Source organism: Lepus europaeus, chromosome 6 (genome assembly GCF_033115175.1).
Source record: "Lepus europaeus isolate LE1 chromosome 6, mLepTim1.pri, whole genome shotgun sequence".
NCBI classification, from domain to species: domain Eukaryota; kingdom Metazoa; phylum Chordata; class Mammalia; order Lagomorpha; family Leporidae; genus Lepus; species Lepus europaeus.
This window is the reverse complement of record NC_084832.1, coordinates 107,453,778-107,470,394: the sequence shown is the minus strand read 5'-3', so window position 1 is coordinate 107,470,394 and position 16,617 is coordinate 107,453,778. Positions and strand designations below refer to the sequence as shown.

The 16,617-nt window shown below is 44.1% G+C and overlaps 1 protein-coding gene across 3 annotated transcripts in view; it reads left to right on the top strand.

Annotated features, from left to right (window-relative positions):
- Positions 1-16,617, top strand: part of GUCY2C (guanylate cyclase 2C) — a 104,103-nt gene that overhangs the window by 15,735 nt on the left and 71,751 nt on the right. For all 3 annotated transcript variants that reach the window (XM_062195506.1, XM_062195507.1, XM_062195505.1), the window contains 3 exons: positions 9,562-9,674; positions 11,428-11,492; positions 14,835-15,050. In XM_062195506.1, coding sequence (XP_062051490.1) covers positions 11,440-11,492; positions 14,835-15,050 — 269 coding nt within the window. In that variant the 5' untranslated portion in view covers positions 9,562-9,674; positions 11,428-11,439. The remainder of the gene's footprint in view (positions 1-9,561; positions 9,675-11,427; positions 11,493-14,834; positions 15,051-16,617) is intronic.

The following is a 16,617-nucleotide window of genomic DNA, read 5'->3' as shown; positions in this document are numbered from 1 at the left end:
TACTCTGATGTGGCATGCATGGGATGTGGGTATCATAAGTTATGGCTTCACCTGCTGCACCAAAATGCCAGCCCCTCCCCATAAGATCTTTACCTATGCATGATCTAGCTTTTTTTGCTTATATAAAGCAGAGTGAAGCATTAACATTAGAAGCAAAGATTTAGAATCTGATAAATCTTGGTTCACATTCTTGACCAACCATTTCCCCCCCAGCCCCCAGTCTGACCTCAAGTAAGTTATTTAAGTTTCCTGACCCTCAGTGTTGTTACCTATAACATCAGGATACATGATAGTTACCTCATGTGGGTAGAGCACAGATTAAGTGAGGAGATTTCTGTAAAGTACTCATGGCACTAACTGAAAGATAGTAAGTACTCAGTAAATGGTGGTTGTTTTCACTGCTGCTGTTTCATTGTTCTGGCTGCTGCTCTACTGCTGCTGTTGGGAGAACACACTAGCATAGTCCATAAGTGTAATGTGTTGTTTTACGTCTTAGTCTCTAAATTCATGCAACTTGAATTTGAACTCCTGCTCCATCATTTACTGGTCGAGTGACACTGACCGAGTTACCATTTCTAAATTTCACTCGTCTCACTTGTAAAATGAGTTATTAATGGTGAGGTTATTGAATGGATTAATTAAGTGGAGAGTTCTATGGAGATGGAAGAATAAACAATGATGCCCAGATTTTTCAACTTGGTAAAACAATTGGTGGGATGAGTGTTTTCATGCATAGTAAGCACTATGAGAGAAAAGTTTTGAAGATAAAGATTTTCCATGTTATAAACAGGTTGAGGATTATATTTTGAGAAAAATTCTAAGTATATCTGAGGGCTACATTGAAGAAAATTAAGAATTCAAATTTGGGTTTTGTCCCAAAGACAGTAGCCAGTATGTTTTTTTAGGACACAAGAAAGCTTTGTGTGTCTTGAAGAAACAACAAAATTTGGTGGGAAACTATGTGGGAAGAAAAAAAGAATCCTTCAACTTCAGAACATGGCCTCTGTGAGAATGTCAGATCTATGACTGAATGCATGGTCTATATATACCCTGAGAGTACCCCCATGTGCTGAGGGTCCTTCTACTAGACCGCAGCAAATAGACCCCAACTTCATGTTGGTCCAACTCATCCTCAAAGCCTTTGACAGGAAATAGGGTTCTGATAGCACCCTATTCTCAGCAGTTTCCTACCCATCTTCCCAGGATGTTACTGAGTTATTACAGTGGGGAAGGTGGTATAGGCAGGAGGATGAAACACTTTCAAAGCTAAACTTTGGCTTGAAATTATCCCCTTGACTGGAAAATGTTCAGTGTTCTCTTGAGAAATCACTTGGGTATGGGGGAGATAAAAGACAAAATAGTCTCCCCACTAAATTAAAAAATATGTATAACTGGGCCGGCGCCTTGGCTCAACAGGCTAATCCTCCACCTTGCGGTGCTGGCACACCGGGTTCTAGTCCCAGTCGGGTCGCCGGATTCTGTCCTGGTTGCCCCTCTTCCAGGCCAGCTCTCTGCTATGGCCCGGGAGTGCAGTGGAGGATGGCCCAAGTGCTTGGGCCCTGCACCCCACGGGAGACCAGGAGAAGCACCTGGCTCCTGCCTTTGGATCAGTGTGGTGCGCCAGCTGCAGCGCACCAGCCGCAGCGGCCATTGGAGGGTGAACCAACGGCAAAGGAAGACCTTTTTCTCTGTCTCTCTCTCTCACTGTCCACTCTGCCTGTCAAAAAAAAAAAAAGAAAGAAAGAAAGAAAGAAAGAAAGAAAGAAAGAAAGAAAGAAAGAAAGAAAGAAAGAAAGAAAGAAAAAAAATATGTATAACTGGGGCCGGCGCTGTGGCACAACAGTTAAGGCCCTGGCCTGAAGTGCCAGCACCCCATATAGACGCTGGTTTGAGACCTGGCCGCTCCACTTCCAATCCAGCTCTCTGCTATGGCCTGGGAAAGCAGTGGAGGATGGATCAGATCCTTCGGCCCCTGAACCCACATGGGAGACCCGGAGGAAGCTCCTTGCTCCTGGCTTCCGATCGGCTCAGTTCCAATTGCAGCCAATTGGGGAGTGAACCAGCGGATGGAGGACCTTTCTTTCTCTCTCTTTCTCTGCCTCTCCTCTGTGTAACTCTTTCAAATAAATAAATAAATCTTTAAAAAATGTATAACCATACAATATGGTCCACAGAAGTGGCTCTCAAACCTTGTTGTGTCAAGACCACTTTTCACTCTGAAAAATTATTGAGGACCTGAAGATTTTTGTTTATTGGTTATAAATATACATATTTATTGTGTTAAAATTTAAACAGAAATATTTAAGCACTTTTTTTTGAGATTTAGAAGTATTTATTAGAATCAAGAACCTCCAGCCGGAATGGCATGAAGGGGGGCTTCCAAGAGAGGAAAGAACCCAAAAGGTCCCATAGCTTTCAGGGTTTTTAAGTACAATTTGGAAGGAAAAAAAAAACTTGACAATCAGATTGGCATTCAGTTACCAGGTGAGGACAAAAAACCATCAAAAGGCCTGATTTACAATTCTCCATCCTGTCTGGCCTGCGAAGGGGAGTGGATACTTTTTTTTTTCACAATAAGCTGTGAGCTCAGGAAGAACTCCCTTGCTACTCTCATGGTAAATTTGGAGATTCAGAAGGAAGAAGGGCATCCTGTTTGTTCTTTCTAAAAATAATGTTTTGGGAAAGGAAGCAAATATTTTATACCCTAAATTCCATTGGAACCCCTGACTACCTATTAACCCATCTGACTCCTCACATTCCCACCTCCTGAAGATTGAAACCCTAACTTCTGTTGGGGGAACTGGGCGATGATCACTCTGGCTGCTTCATGCTGCAAAGGGGCATCTTTGGGAAGGGGAGTCAAGACAGGGTTCCAGCAGGAGGTGGCTTCTCAGCAGGAAGTGGCTTCTCCAGGGGGATGCAGTGCCAGCTTGCAGAAACTGCTTCCTTGGGAGGTTTCATGCATTGCCACCTAGAATTCTGCTTAAGTCAAGAGAAAATGAATCTGACAAACAGTTTAAACTCACAAGGTCTAGAATCACAGAATCTAAAACGGAGGACAGAGTCATTATTAGAGGCCCTAAGAAAGGAGTCTAAACCATGAGCAAGTTTTTTGTTGTTGTTGTTTTTTTTTCCATTGAGAAGCAAATAGAAATTGACAGAAGGGGCTTGAGAATAATCAGGTGGGCTTTAAAGCTTTGCCAATTATGAGGCTCAGACTTACCTGTTTACAATGGGGTACATCATAAGGGAGGTACTCTGTTGACTTCTATTACCTAGCTGGCCTGAGAGGAGAGCTGGCTTAAAGAGAAGGTAGGTGGCAGTTCTGCCTGCAGTGTTGCTGACCCTACTTGGTCATCCCCTGGACAGCAGTGGTTACTTTGGAAGCTGGGCCAAGTAAAGAGCTTTTCAGCTTAGAGCAAACAAGGTCTGTGGCTCTGACCTGGAGCCCTTCGACTCCAGGGCAGGTCCATTTCCAGAGACTCAACTCTTGGCTGGAAGAGCTGTCAGGGCTCTTCATAAGCTGACTTCTGCTGAAGCCCTGGCTTTCCACATCGAAAACCAATGCAGTGGACTGGCCTGTTGGGTCTCTTTGATGGCAGATCACTGTGTAAAGCAGCTATTAATTGGCCTGCCGCCTGTCTTTACATTGCTTCTGTAGCCTAGCTTCGTCCTCCAACTGTTTTTTTGTTTTGTTTTGTTTTTGTTTTTGTTTTTGTTTTTGTTTTGCTAAAGCAGACCAGAGGAAACCTTTAAGAGAATGCAAGTCAAGGGGGTGCTCTGACCCTAATCATTGGTGGCCTGAACTACAAATCTGTAGTCACAGGCATGTTCTGATAATGGTTTTTCTTTGAGGTAGACAATGCACATGAGGAAAGCTATGTCCAAAATGATGACCACCTTATTTATTAAATTTTAAGTCATTAGTAAAACTCTTTCTCTTTGGTTTTAAAAAGGGGAGGCTTTGCCTACTTACTGTGCCCATGGCAAAGTAATCTAGCTGTGGAATCATAATTTAAGCTCTCATTTTGTTAAATATTTTCTTATTAATGCATTTTAAAAATAAACAATATACCTGTGAACATAATACATTACCTTTATTAAAGAAAATCTGCATTTCTCAATGCAAAAAAAAAATAGAGTGATAAGAATGGAGTTGTTTACACTTTTGAAAATGTCTTCAATGTCATGAAGAAGGCTGCACTCTTATATTGACCTCTACATTCAATCTGTTGCAATAATTTTTGTCGTGTAGTCTCTGGAAAGGTATTATTATATGTTCATGAGAGAAGGAGAGTGGAAAAAGTAAAGAAAGTCTTAATATAATCATGAAATAGCCTTGTCGTTGTAGACCCCCAAAAGGAATTCAGGATCCCTCAGTGGCTAATACTTTGAGAACAGCTATTCAATAGCATATCAAGGGGGGCGGTGCTGTGGCATTGTGAGTAAAGTCACTGCCTGCAGTGCCAGCATCCCATAAGGGCGCTGGTTTGAGGCCCGGCTGCTCCACTTTCAATCCAGCTCCCTTCTATGGCCTGGGAGAGGCATAGTCCTTAGTCCTTAGACCCCTGCACCTGCGTGGAAAACGGGGAAAAAACTCCTGGTTCCTGGCTTCCAGTTGGCCCAACTCCAGCCGTGGCGGCCATTTGGGGAGTGAACCAGTGGATGAAAAACTTCTCTCTCTATGCTTCTGCCTCTCTATCTCTGTAACTCTGCCTTTCAAGTAAATAAATAAATGTTAAAAAAAAAATAGTATATCAGGCCCTAGGATAATACTGCTCAGGTGTGAATCTCAGTTCCACCACTTGCCAGCTGTGTAACTTTTTTTTTTTTTTTTAAATTTTTGACAGGCAGAGTGGACAGTAGAGGGAGACAGAGTGAAAGGTCTTCCTTTTTGCCGTTGGTTCACCCTCCAATGGCCGCCGCAGTAGGCGCGCTGCGGCCGGTGCACCGCGCTGATCCGAAGCCAGGAGCCAGGTGCTTCTCCTGGTCTCCCATGGGGTGCAGGGCCCAAGCACTTGGGCCATCCTCCACTGCACTCCTGGGCCACAGCAGAGAGCTGGCCTGGAAGAGGGGCAACCGGGACAGGATCGGTACCCCGACCGGGACTAGAACCCGGTGTGCTGGCGCCGCAAGGCGGAGGATTAGGCTAGTGAGCCGTGGCGCTGGCTAGCTGTGTAACTTAATAAGTTATTCTACCTGTCTAGATTTCCATTGTCTCATTTGTTCTTTTTTTTTAATATTTTTTTTTTTTTGACAGGCAGAGTGGATAGTGAGAGAGAGAGAGAGAGAAAGGTCTTCCTTTTGCCGTTGATTCACCCTCCAATGGCCGCTGCGGCTGGCGCGCTGTGGCCGGCGCATCGCGCTGATCCGAAGCCAGGAGCCAGGTGCTTCTCCTGGGCTCCCAGGCGGGTGCAGGGCCCAAGGACTTGGGCCATCCTCCACTGCACTCCTGGGCCATAGCAGAGAGATGGCCTGGAAGATGAGCAACCGGGACTAGAACCCGGTGTGCCGGTGCCGCAAGGCGGAGGATTAGCCTATTGAGCTGCGGTGCCGGCCCTCATTTGTTCTTAAAGGATTTATTTATTTATTTATTTGAAAGGCAGAGCTACAGAGAGGCAGAGGCAGAGGCAGAGAGAGAGTCTTCCATTTGCTGGTTCACTCACCAAATGGCTGCAGTAGCTGGAGCTCAGCCAATCCGAAGCTAGGATCCAGGCACTTCTTCCAGTCTCCCATTCAGGTACAGGGACCCAAGGACTTGGGCCATCTTCTACTGCTTTCCCAGGCCATCGCAGGGAACTGGATCAGAAGTGGAGCAGCCAGGACTTGAACTAGAGCCCATATGGGATGCAGGCAGCGGCTTTACCCACTAGCCACAGCGCTGGCCTCATTGTCTCATTTTTAAATTAGGATGATAAAATATTAATTACCTTGTAGGAGTCAGAAGAGGATTAAGTGAAATAAAGCTTACAAAGAATCATAACCCAATGCCAGGCTAACAGTGACGGAAATGATGAAGGTCCGTTCTATCAAAACAGATGAGGAACTTGGGCACCTGTGATGAAGTCACTTCTCCAAGGTCACACTGACAGATGCTGCTTCCCTTTTCCCAGACTTGGGCAAGGTTTACACTTGGGTTTTGCAGAGCCCACCAGGGGCTGCCTGGAGCCCAGCACTTTTAAGTTGGTCATCTTCAGTGATCCTCAATGATAGTAGGTGGGAGCAGATCCCTCATGAAGATGGAATATGGAGAGGGATGAGCAAGCTGACACATTAACACTGTGAGTGTGACTGTTTCCTGAAGCCCTGTCTCCATTGGGCACCTCCTCACTGGCCGCTGTGTGACATCCTGACTCCTCCTGTTGCTTCCAAGATCCTCCCCAGCCCTTTTTCCTGCTAGTCTCCACTTATACATCCTCATCTCTCACATCTACCCCAGCTTCATTTATATGTCCTCCTGGCTTCCAGTATCCCATATCCTCTCTATTGTTGTGAAAACTCAATAGAGAGGGCCAGCACTATGGTGCAGCAGGTTAAGCCACCCTCTGAGGCACTGGCATCTTATATGGGTGCTGGTTTGAGTCCCGGTAACTCCACTTCTCATCTAGCTCCCTGCTAATGTGTCTGGGAAAGCAGCAGCCAATGGCCCAAGTGTTGAGGCCCCTGCCATCCATGTGGGAGATGTGGAAGAAACTTCTGGCTCCTGGCTTTAGCTCTGGTTGCCTTTGAAATAAATAAATAAATCTTAAAAAAAAAAAAGACAATTCAATAGATGGGGGAAAGTACTTAGAATTGTGGCCAGTTCCTGGCAGAGAGAGAGAGGTAAACAGACATTTCACGTCTTCCATTGCTGGTTCACTCCCAAAATAGTCCCAATAGCCTGACCCGGGCCAAGCCAAAGACAGGAGCCAGGAACTCCCTCCTGGTCTCCCACATGGGTAGTGGGGGCCCAAGCACTTGAAACTTCTTTTGCTTTTCTAGAAGCATTGGCGGGAAGCTAGATTGGAAGCAGAGCAGCTGGGACTCAAACTAGTGCTCTGATTTGGGATACCAGCATTGCAAGTATGTGACAGATTTTTATCAATAAGTATGACTGCATTGATATGTGTTCATTCAACTTACTTGTCATCTCTATTTAGAAACCTGATAGGTATCTCACACTTGATCTATCCAAGTTGAACTCATGATTCTTCCATTACCTACATTAACAAACCTGCTCCTCTCATGTTCTTTCCCATTTTGGTCAATAGCAGTTTCCTTCATCTACTTTCTCAGGTCAAAAATATTAGGTTTTGGGGCAGGCATTTGGCCTGGTGTTTAAGATGTTGCCTAGGAATGCCCTCATCCCATATTGGAGTACCTGCATTCGAGTCCTGACTCTGGTTTCCAGTTCCAGCTTCCTGCAAATGCAGACTCTAGGAGGCAGCAGGGATGACTCAAGTAGCTGGGTACCTGCCACCCATGTGGGAGTTTTGAATTGAGCCCTTGACCCAACCTTACCCTTGCTGGTATTTGGGGAGATAATCTGTAGATGGGAGCTCTCTGTTTCTCCCACTCCTTCTTTTCCCTCCCCCCCCCTCAAAATAAATAAGCTTAAATTAAAAAATTAAACTCCATCCTGATCTCCCACATAGATGGTAGGGGCCCAGATACCTCGGCCACCCTCCACTGACTTCCCACGCACATGAGTAGGAAGCTGGGTCAGAAGCAGGGCAGCCCAGACTAGAACTGGCACTCCAGTATGGGATGCTGGCATCACTAGAGGCAGTTTACCTAGTTGCACCACAATGTCAGCTCCTATCAGCAATTTCTTGTGTGTCCTACCTTCAAAATATATCCAAAATGCAACTGTTTTTCTTTGTGTTTGCTGCCATTGTTGTTACTGACATAGGTTATTATTAGGCTATCCTTCTAACTAGTCTTCCTGCTTCTATTCCTGTTACCCATAATCTATTTTCACCAGAATCCATAGAAATAATTTTAGAATGATAGACGGGCCGGCGCCGTGGCTCAATAGGCTAATCTTCCACCGGCGGCGCCAGCACACTGGGTTCTAGTCCTGGTCAGGGTGCCAGATTCTGTCCCGGTTGCTCCTCTTCCAGTCCAGCTCTCTGCTGTGGCCTGGGAAGGCAGTGGAGGATGGCCCAAATGCTTGGGCCCTGCACCCACATGAGAGACCAGGAAAAGCACTCCTGGCTTTGGATCAGCGCAGCGTGCTGGCCACAACAACCACTTGTGGGGTGAACCAACGGAAAAAGGAAGACCTTTCTCTCTGTCTCTCTCTCTCTCACTGTACGCTCTGCCTGTCAAAAAAAAAAAAAAAAATGATAGACCGACAATAAAATCTCCAAAGACATCCCACCGCAGAATAAACTGAAAGTCCTTACTAAAACTTGCGTGGCTGTGCATGATGTGGTCTCCCTCTAACTTTACTCATTCTACCCTCACTCTGCTATTACCATCCCAGTCACCTTCCTGCTCCTGAAACCTGCCAAAAATGACCCTGCCCAGGTTTTTCCCCCTTGCTCTTCTCCTTGATCAGAAGCCAGGTATCTGCATGGTTTACTCTCTCACATCACTCAGGTCCCAGCTTCCCTTAGGAACTTCCACGTCATCCTATCAGGAATAGCACACTAATCTGTGTAATCCCCAAAGAAAATGTAAACCCCACAAAAAGCAGGAACTTAATAAATATCTATTGACCGATAGATGAATGAAGATCAGAGACCAAAAAAGTCTGCAGCGTTATGCGCATTAAAGCAAACAGAATCAGAGACTTTTGGAAATAGAAAAAAGTAGTATGTCATCAAGTCTGTGTCTTGTTTTCCTTACACTCTGCAGTCCCATATGCAAAATTTTCTGAGCCTGGGGTTGTAAAATGAAGATGAAGACAGCAGTGAAACAACAACAACAAAAAGATATCCTAAAACTGGTTTGTGGTGATGGTTATAAACTCTGTATATTCATTAAATATTTTAAATATTTTTGCCGGCGCCGTGGCTTAACAGGCTAATCCTCCGCCTTGCGGCGCTGGCACACCAGGTTCTAGTCCCGGTAGGGGCGCTGGATTCTATCCTGGTTGCCCCTCTTCCAGGCCAGCTCTCTGCTATGGCCCGGGAAGGCAGTGGAGGATGGCCCAAGTGCTTGGGCCCTGCACCCGCATGGGAGACCAGGAGAAGCTCCTGGCTCCTGGCTTCGGATCAGCGAGATGCGCCGGCTGCAGCGACCATTGGAGGGTGAACCAACAGCAAAAAGGAAGACCTTTCTCTTTCTCTCTCTCTCTCTCACTATCCACTCTGCCTGTCAAAAAAATAAAAAAATAAATAAATATTTTGAAATGGATAATGCTGTTGAGAGTCAGAGACAGAAGCATATTTGGAGAGACAGAAATAGGCAAGAAGTAAGCAGAAATAAAACAAGGACTAGGAACCAAAAAATCTAGGCCTGAACATGGATATCTTTTTTCCCCAAGATCAGTTGGCAAGAGATCAATCTCATGACTGGTAGAAACTAATGTAGAATAACACGAGTTTTCTGTTTTCCTTCATTTCTGGATAACAGGCCTGAATGTGACTGTGAATGCTACCTTTATCTACTCAGATGGGCTGATTCATAAGTCAGGTGACTGCCGGAGCAGCACTTGTGAAGGACTTGACCTACTCAGGGAAATTACAGTAAGTATTTGCCTGTGTAGAGATAGCTTCTACCCTCTTGGTGCAGAATGCTTGCCATGTAAGACTTGGGCATGAACCTATGAAGCATCTCTCCGATCAGCTCCAGCCCTGCAACTACAAGATTTGAAGGTAGGGTACTCTGGCTCTATCCCTATAGATTTTCCAAGTGAAAAGAGCCCCTCAGGAGTCCAGGAAAATTTGGGACAAACTTAGCTATATTCTGTTGATATACTTTCAGTGATGTGGAGGAGAATTAATTTGGTTCTAAATTATGCTGAAGCCTGATGCTTCTGTAAACTGATTTGTCTTTGTGTCCTCCAGAAATATCTGAGGGGCCATGTTTAAAAATATGTTTCAAGGTCCCACATCAGAAATCTGTTTCAAGTCATCTCTACTTATCAGAACACATGTTAATTGCTTATCTGAAACCTAATGCTAAAGTAGTAAAATCAAAGTAGCAGGAGCCCAATATCAGAGTAACTATAAATGTCAAAGGGTAGAAAAGTGGGAAGAGAGGCCAGCGCTGTGGCTCAACAGGCTAATCCTCCGCCTTGCGGCGCCGGCACACCAGGTTCTAGTCCCGGTCAGGGCACCGATCCTGTCCCGGTTGCCCCTCTTCCAGGCCAGCTCTCTGCTGTGGCCAGGGAGTGCAGTGGAGGATGGCCCAAGTGTTTGGGCTCTGCACCCCATGGGAGACCAGGAGAAGCACCTGGCTCCTGCCATCGGAACAGCGCGGTGCGCCGGCCGCAGCGCGCTACCGTGGCGGCCATTGGAGGGTGAACCAACGGCAAAAGGAAGACCTTTCTCTCTGTCTCTCTCTCACTGTCCACTCTGCCTGTCAAAAAAAAAAAAAAAAAAAAAAAAAGAGAGAGAGAGAGAGAGAGAAAAAAAAAAAGAAAAGTGGGAAGAGAGCTTCTTGCCTAATTCTTCCTCCCAATGCCCCACCCTAACCCCAACCAGAGCTTTAAAGAGCACTACAAGCTTCCAGAAACAAGTGTGCAAGATGCCCTGTACGACCAGAACTGAAGAAAAGGCTTTCCAAGAAACAGAGCACTGGGAGTAGATCCATACAAGGGTCTAAAACTGTAACCAATGTTTCACATTGGTCAGATAGGCCATACTCATGTTCGGTGGAGCAACTGTTACCATAGTGACTCTTCACCTTAAGAGGATAAGGAGAAGTAGGCAAGGATAGTTTGAAAAATTCCACAATTCAAGGTGTACTTCTTCCAGAGAAGAAGATTCTCTAAAAAGCAGAGACCAGGTGTTCCTAACCAGGTTTTCTGGAGTAGTTGGAAATAAGATCTACAATTACCCAGTTAATTGCATTGCCTTATGTTCACTTCAGCACCACTTTATACATCTCCCTAAAACCAAACCCTGCCCTCTCCCTTAACCTCTAAAACTAGTCTCCCCACCATCTGTCCCACAGGCACTATTAATGTTCCAGGCCCCCAGTCCTTCTTCTGCCTCTTCTCATCCTCCAGCTGGTCAGGAACCCAGGTTCTCTCTAGGCAGCTCACCACTGTGGACACCTTCTCCCTCCACCTGCAGCTTCTCCTCTTTGTCAATCTCTTCATGCCTAAGTTGGTCTTTGCCCATCCCAATGCACCATTTGTTGCTCCTTTCTGTTTGGCATTCAAACACCTTAAGAGGTCCACTTTGTAACCTCTGGGACCCTTCTGGCCACTTCTTGTCTGTCCATGGATTAATTTGTTGGTTTAGACATTAATTTTTTTTTTATCTCCCACAGAGAGAAAAACAGATGGGCTGTGTCCTCATGGGGCCTTCGTGTACATACTCTACGTTCCAGATGTAGTACGTCACTTGGTTTGCTTTTGTTTTGATCCTGTTGTGAATTGAAGCCAGGGCATGACATCACAACCTAAATGACATAACAAACCACAGGCTACTCAAGGGCACACAGTCGGGGATGTGGGGACCCTTGTATTTTGCTCACGTCTCTCTAATCGCCGTTCCTTCCCTAGTTGGCTCTACCTTTGCTCAGCATGGGGTGAATTACAGTGACTATTCATCTGAGTTTGACATGAACATGGTATGCATCAAAAACCAGCATCCTGGCAGGAAACAGGGAAGGCATTGAATTTGCATAATTTGAGGTGTTTAATAAAGAGAATATTCACAAACATAAGGGCATAGAGTAGAGAAATACAAAGGAAAAAGCAACACCTAGGTTTGTAAAAATTGAGGAAGTAAAAAGGTACTTACTTCATAGGATTATTTGAGAGTCATATAAATTATATAAATAACATATTAAGGTGCTTTGCACAGTGCCTTTATTGTTTAAGAAACAAGCTTTCAATATAGGTCTAGAATTAAAATAGTTCTCTGGCTTTGGGAAAATTCATGCAGTTTAACTCACTTTGCCACAAAACACTCTGTTCTTCCAGATCACATCTTCCCCCATTAAAATCCATCTCATATGTTTGTCTTTTACCTCTTCAGTCTTCTCATGAATCTAGGATCATTTCTTGTCTACACAGAGAAAAACGTGCAGAAGCGCACCTTGTGACAGATCTTGGAGGATAACATTAGACCTCCAAATTTTTTGTTGCAGAGGCAGGTGCTCGCCTTAATGGTTAAGTTGCCACTGGAGATGCCTGCATCCTGTATTGGAATGCCTAGGTTCATGTTCCAGCACCACTTCCGATTCTAGCTTCCTACTAATGTATACCCTGGGAGACAGCAGGTAATAGTGCAAGTAGTAGGGTCCCTGCCATACATACAGGAAACTGGGGTTGAGTTTCAGGCTCCTGCATTCAGCTTGGGCCAACCCTAGCTGTTGCAGGCATTTGGAGAATGAACCAGCAGATGGGATCTCTCTACATGTGTCTCTTTCTCTGTCTACCTTTCAAATAAATAAAAATTAAATCTAAAAATTTTAAGAAATGTTTTGCAAAGTCTGCTAGTGAAACCTTATTCCCAGTAGACCTAAAGGCCCAGGGGCCATCATATATCACTACAGAGGCACTTTCTGAGCCCATCTTCCACACCCAATGCAATTTTATTCTTCCCTGCACTCATTGGAAAATGTCATCTTTTTGATCACTTACTAATACAGCTATAGAGTCGGCATTGGGAAAACTGATTCACCACTGACAAGGTCCTTCAATGCACAAAAAAGCATTTTAGTTTTGTCAGTGTAGATAGAATGAAGTAAAACACCCCTACCCAGTCAAATAGAGACAGTGTGAAGGACATTGATGGCCAGTATGAGGCAGAGGCAGAGTGGCATGGGTTCCATCAGAGAAGCACAAAAAAGCAGCTGCAGTGTGTAACGTAGAAGGAAATGGCTGCCTCTGGTTGAAATGGTTAAGCTTCAAGAGAGGAAGCATTTGCTAAGAGATGGTATCTGAGTTACAGATTAAAGAATGGATGAAATGTTAGTGAGTAAAGATGAGGGCATAAACTTTCCAGCCAAGCAGAGAGAGAAGTATGTGTAAAATCCAAGAAGTAGGCCAACGCCGTGGCTTAACAGGCTAATCCTCCACCTTGCAGCGCCGGCACACCAGGTTCTAGTCCCGGTCGGGGTGCCGGATTCTATCCCGGTTGCCCCTCTTCCAGGCCAGCTCTCCGCTATGGCCCAGGAAGGCAGTGGAGGATGGCCCAAGTGCTTGGGCCCTGCACCCGCATGGGAGACCAGGAGAAGCACCTGGCTCCTGCCTTCAGATCAGCGAGATGCGCCGGCCGCAGTGGCCATTGGAGGGTGAACCAACGGCAAAAAGGAAGACCTTTCTCTCTGTCTCTCTCACTATCCACTCTGCCTGTCCAAAAAAAAAAAAAAAAAAAAAATCAAGAAGTAGGGAAGTAAGAAAATATGAAATTCTGTGTTCACTACAATTTAGGAAATGTATAGGGAAATAATAGAGATAAGACTATGAAAAATTAAATAAGGTTATATTTGGAAGTTTACTTGAGAGAAATCCAGGGTAAGGAAGTTGTTTTTAATAGAGATTTGTATTCAAAACCAGGATGGATTTGAATCATAAGGAGAAGCTCAACTTTGAAAAGAATAATCAGTGACAGAGTATAGAAAAGGCACGGGTTAAGACTGATGACAGGAGAGTCAGCAGGGGAGAAGGAAGACCTGAATGAGCATGAAAACAGTGGGCAAGGTAAGGGAAGCCAACCTAACAGATATCTGAAGGTTAAAATCAATAGTATTTGACAACTGGATGTTGGGATGAGGAATGGAAAGAAGTCAAAGAAAGCTTTGAAATCTCAAAACACTGAGAAATGAAAAAAATCAAGAGAGGTTTTGAGAAACAAAAATCAAAGGTAAATTTGACTGTGAACTTGGTAAGTTTGAGATACAAGTAGGACACCCAGGAAAACTTTTCAATGGAGCATAGAAGATGGAAAGGGATATTTTCCTTCCCTCATTAAATACATTATGAGCCAGGTATACAGATGCAGAAGCCAGACATGATCCTGCCTTCAGGGAATTTCCAGGCTAGCAGAGAACACAGATATTAACACATACTCACCCAAATTAATTGCCTGGTCTTAAGTATTAAGGAAAGTTTTCCTGATAGATAAGGAGATATTTAATCTAGAACCTGTGGGATGCTTAAGAGTCCAAATCAAAGAGGGAGAGGACATCATTCCTGGCATTCATCAAGATCCTGGTTGTGAATGAAGCCTGGTATGCCTAAGAACTACAAGAAAATTCATGTGCTGAGCAGGGAAATCCCCAGCCAATGTTTGTCTCGAAAGTCACCCGTAGCAGAGCTGAAAAGAAAGTGATGCATGGGGCGAAGAATGGAGATAACATGTGTTTGGCTCTGCAAAAATTATGATGGCTGTATTGGCATAGACTGTAATTTCCTTGCCTTACTCCTCAAAACCCATGTATCCCACCCAGACATTATGATAGTCCATTTTAGAGTAAATCAAAGTAACACAGTCACATATTCATGAACCTACCTAGAGTGGGCTTGGAGCATAGCATGTGCTTGTAAATGTTGTTTTAAATTTATCTGTGTGGTGAGGACACCTATATAAATGAGCAACTTGCTCTACTGGCAATATTTCATTCTTGCCATTTATATGTACATGATGAAGTGGGTTCCAGAGGGATCTTATTTGTGTTACTTAAGTTAATTCTGATACTGATTTCTTTCTCACCTTTTGGCATAGCCTTGACACACAATTGAACTATCCCATGATTTCGGCTGGAAGTTTTGGATTGTCATGTGACTACAAAGAAACCTTAACCAGGCTGATGCCTCCAGCTAGGAAGTTGATGTATTTCTTGGTTAACTTCTGGAAGGTCAATGATTTGCCTTTCAAACCTTTTTCCTGGGACTCTTCATACGTTTATAAGGATGGCTCTGAGACTGAGGACTGTTTCTGGTAAGCAGGATCATGAATATTCTGCTGGCATTTGCCAGGAAAAACAACCATACACTAATGGCAGACCCTACTGGCTGTTATCAGATGTACCTTTAACCTGGAACAGCATCAGAAATGCAAACCAGGCTGGCGCCGTGGCTTAACAGGCTAATCCTCCGCCTTGCAGCACTGGCACCCTGGGTTCTAGTCCCGGTTGGGGTGCCAGATTCTATCCCGGTTGCCCCTCTTCCAGGCCAGCTCTCTGCTATGGCCCGGGAAGGCAGTGGAGGATGGCCCAAGTGCTTGGGCCCTGCACCCGCTTGGGAGATCAGGAGAAGTACCTGGCTCCTGGCTTCAGATCAGCACAATGCGCCGGCCGCAGCGGCCATTGGAGGGTGAACCAGCGGCAAAAAGGAAGACCTTTCTCTCTGTCTCTCTCTCTCTCACTATCCACTCTGCCCGTCAAAAAAATAAATAAATAAAAATAAAAAATAAAAAAAGAAATGCAAACCAGCCCACTTTCTTACATACAAATAAAAGCAGAGGGGTCAAACTGAATACTGTATTGTAAAAATGTCAGCAGATATTGATTGCATTTATAATGTTCTTTTCAGTTTTGGAAGTATATTTACATCTATTTTATTGATTCCCCACAGTAAATCCTCTAAACAAAAGAGAATAATATTCCCTTTTACAAAAAAGAAAATTTTGGAAAAATCAGAAGTTAATGCTTTCACATTGCTGTATAGGATATGATTACAGGGAATATGCATTCTGCCTATTTGTACAGTTAGCAGTAATTTCTCTCACACCTTTTCAGAGGAATATGGGTGAGACAACAGAAATAGTGCATACTATTGGCTACAAAAATTGCAAGGTTCACTCAACTCCAGCAAAAATGGCTGAAGGAACCATGTGATTGTGTTACTGCTTGCACTTCCAATATGCTGCTGAGCTCTTCAGACTCTCTCCACCTAAGTACAGTTGTGTACCACATGATAGCATTTTGGTAAAAAATAGACCATGTTCATGAAAGATGTTCCCATAGGAATATATCACTTAGGATGTTGTAGCCATCTTAATTTCTGTGAGTACACTCTATGGTGCCCACACAATGATCAAATTATCTAATGATGTTTTTCATAAAATGTATCCCTGTCATTATGTGATGTATGACTATATGCAGAAAACTAAAATGTGATACCAGTATGGATTCCTTTCTAGAGAACCTCAGGAATCAACCCTAAGACCTCACCCTATAAATTTTAGGGTGAACTTAGAACATATAAACATGCATTTCATACAGGAGCAGAAATTATGCTATCAATTCTGAATTTTTGTGCTATAGAATTAAAGGTTTCAACTTACTACCCATGACAATGGAACTGGTTTATGGAACAGAATAGAGCCTTCTTTCTGCAAGTAGCAGGAAGCTAGTATAAGGAACCAAAAAAAATTTCTACAATCTGTGTTGTTTTTTTGTCTTTATTTTAAATTTTTTTTTTTTTTTTTTTTTTGGACAGGCAGAGTGGATAGTGAGAGAGAGAGAGAGAGAGAGAAAGGTTTTCCTTTTTGCCATTGGTTCACC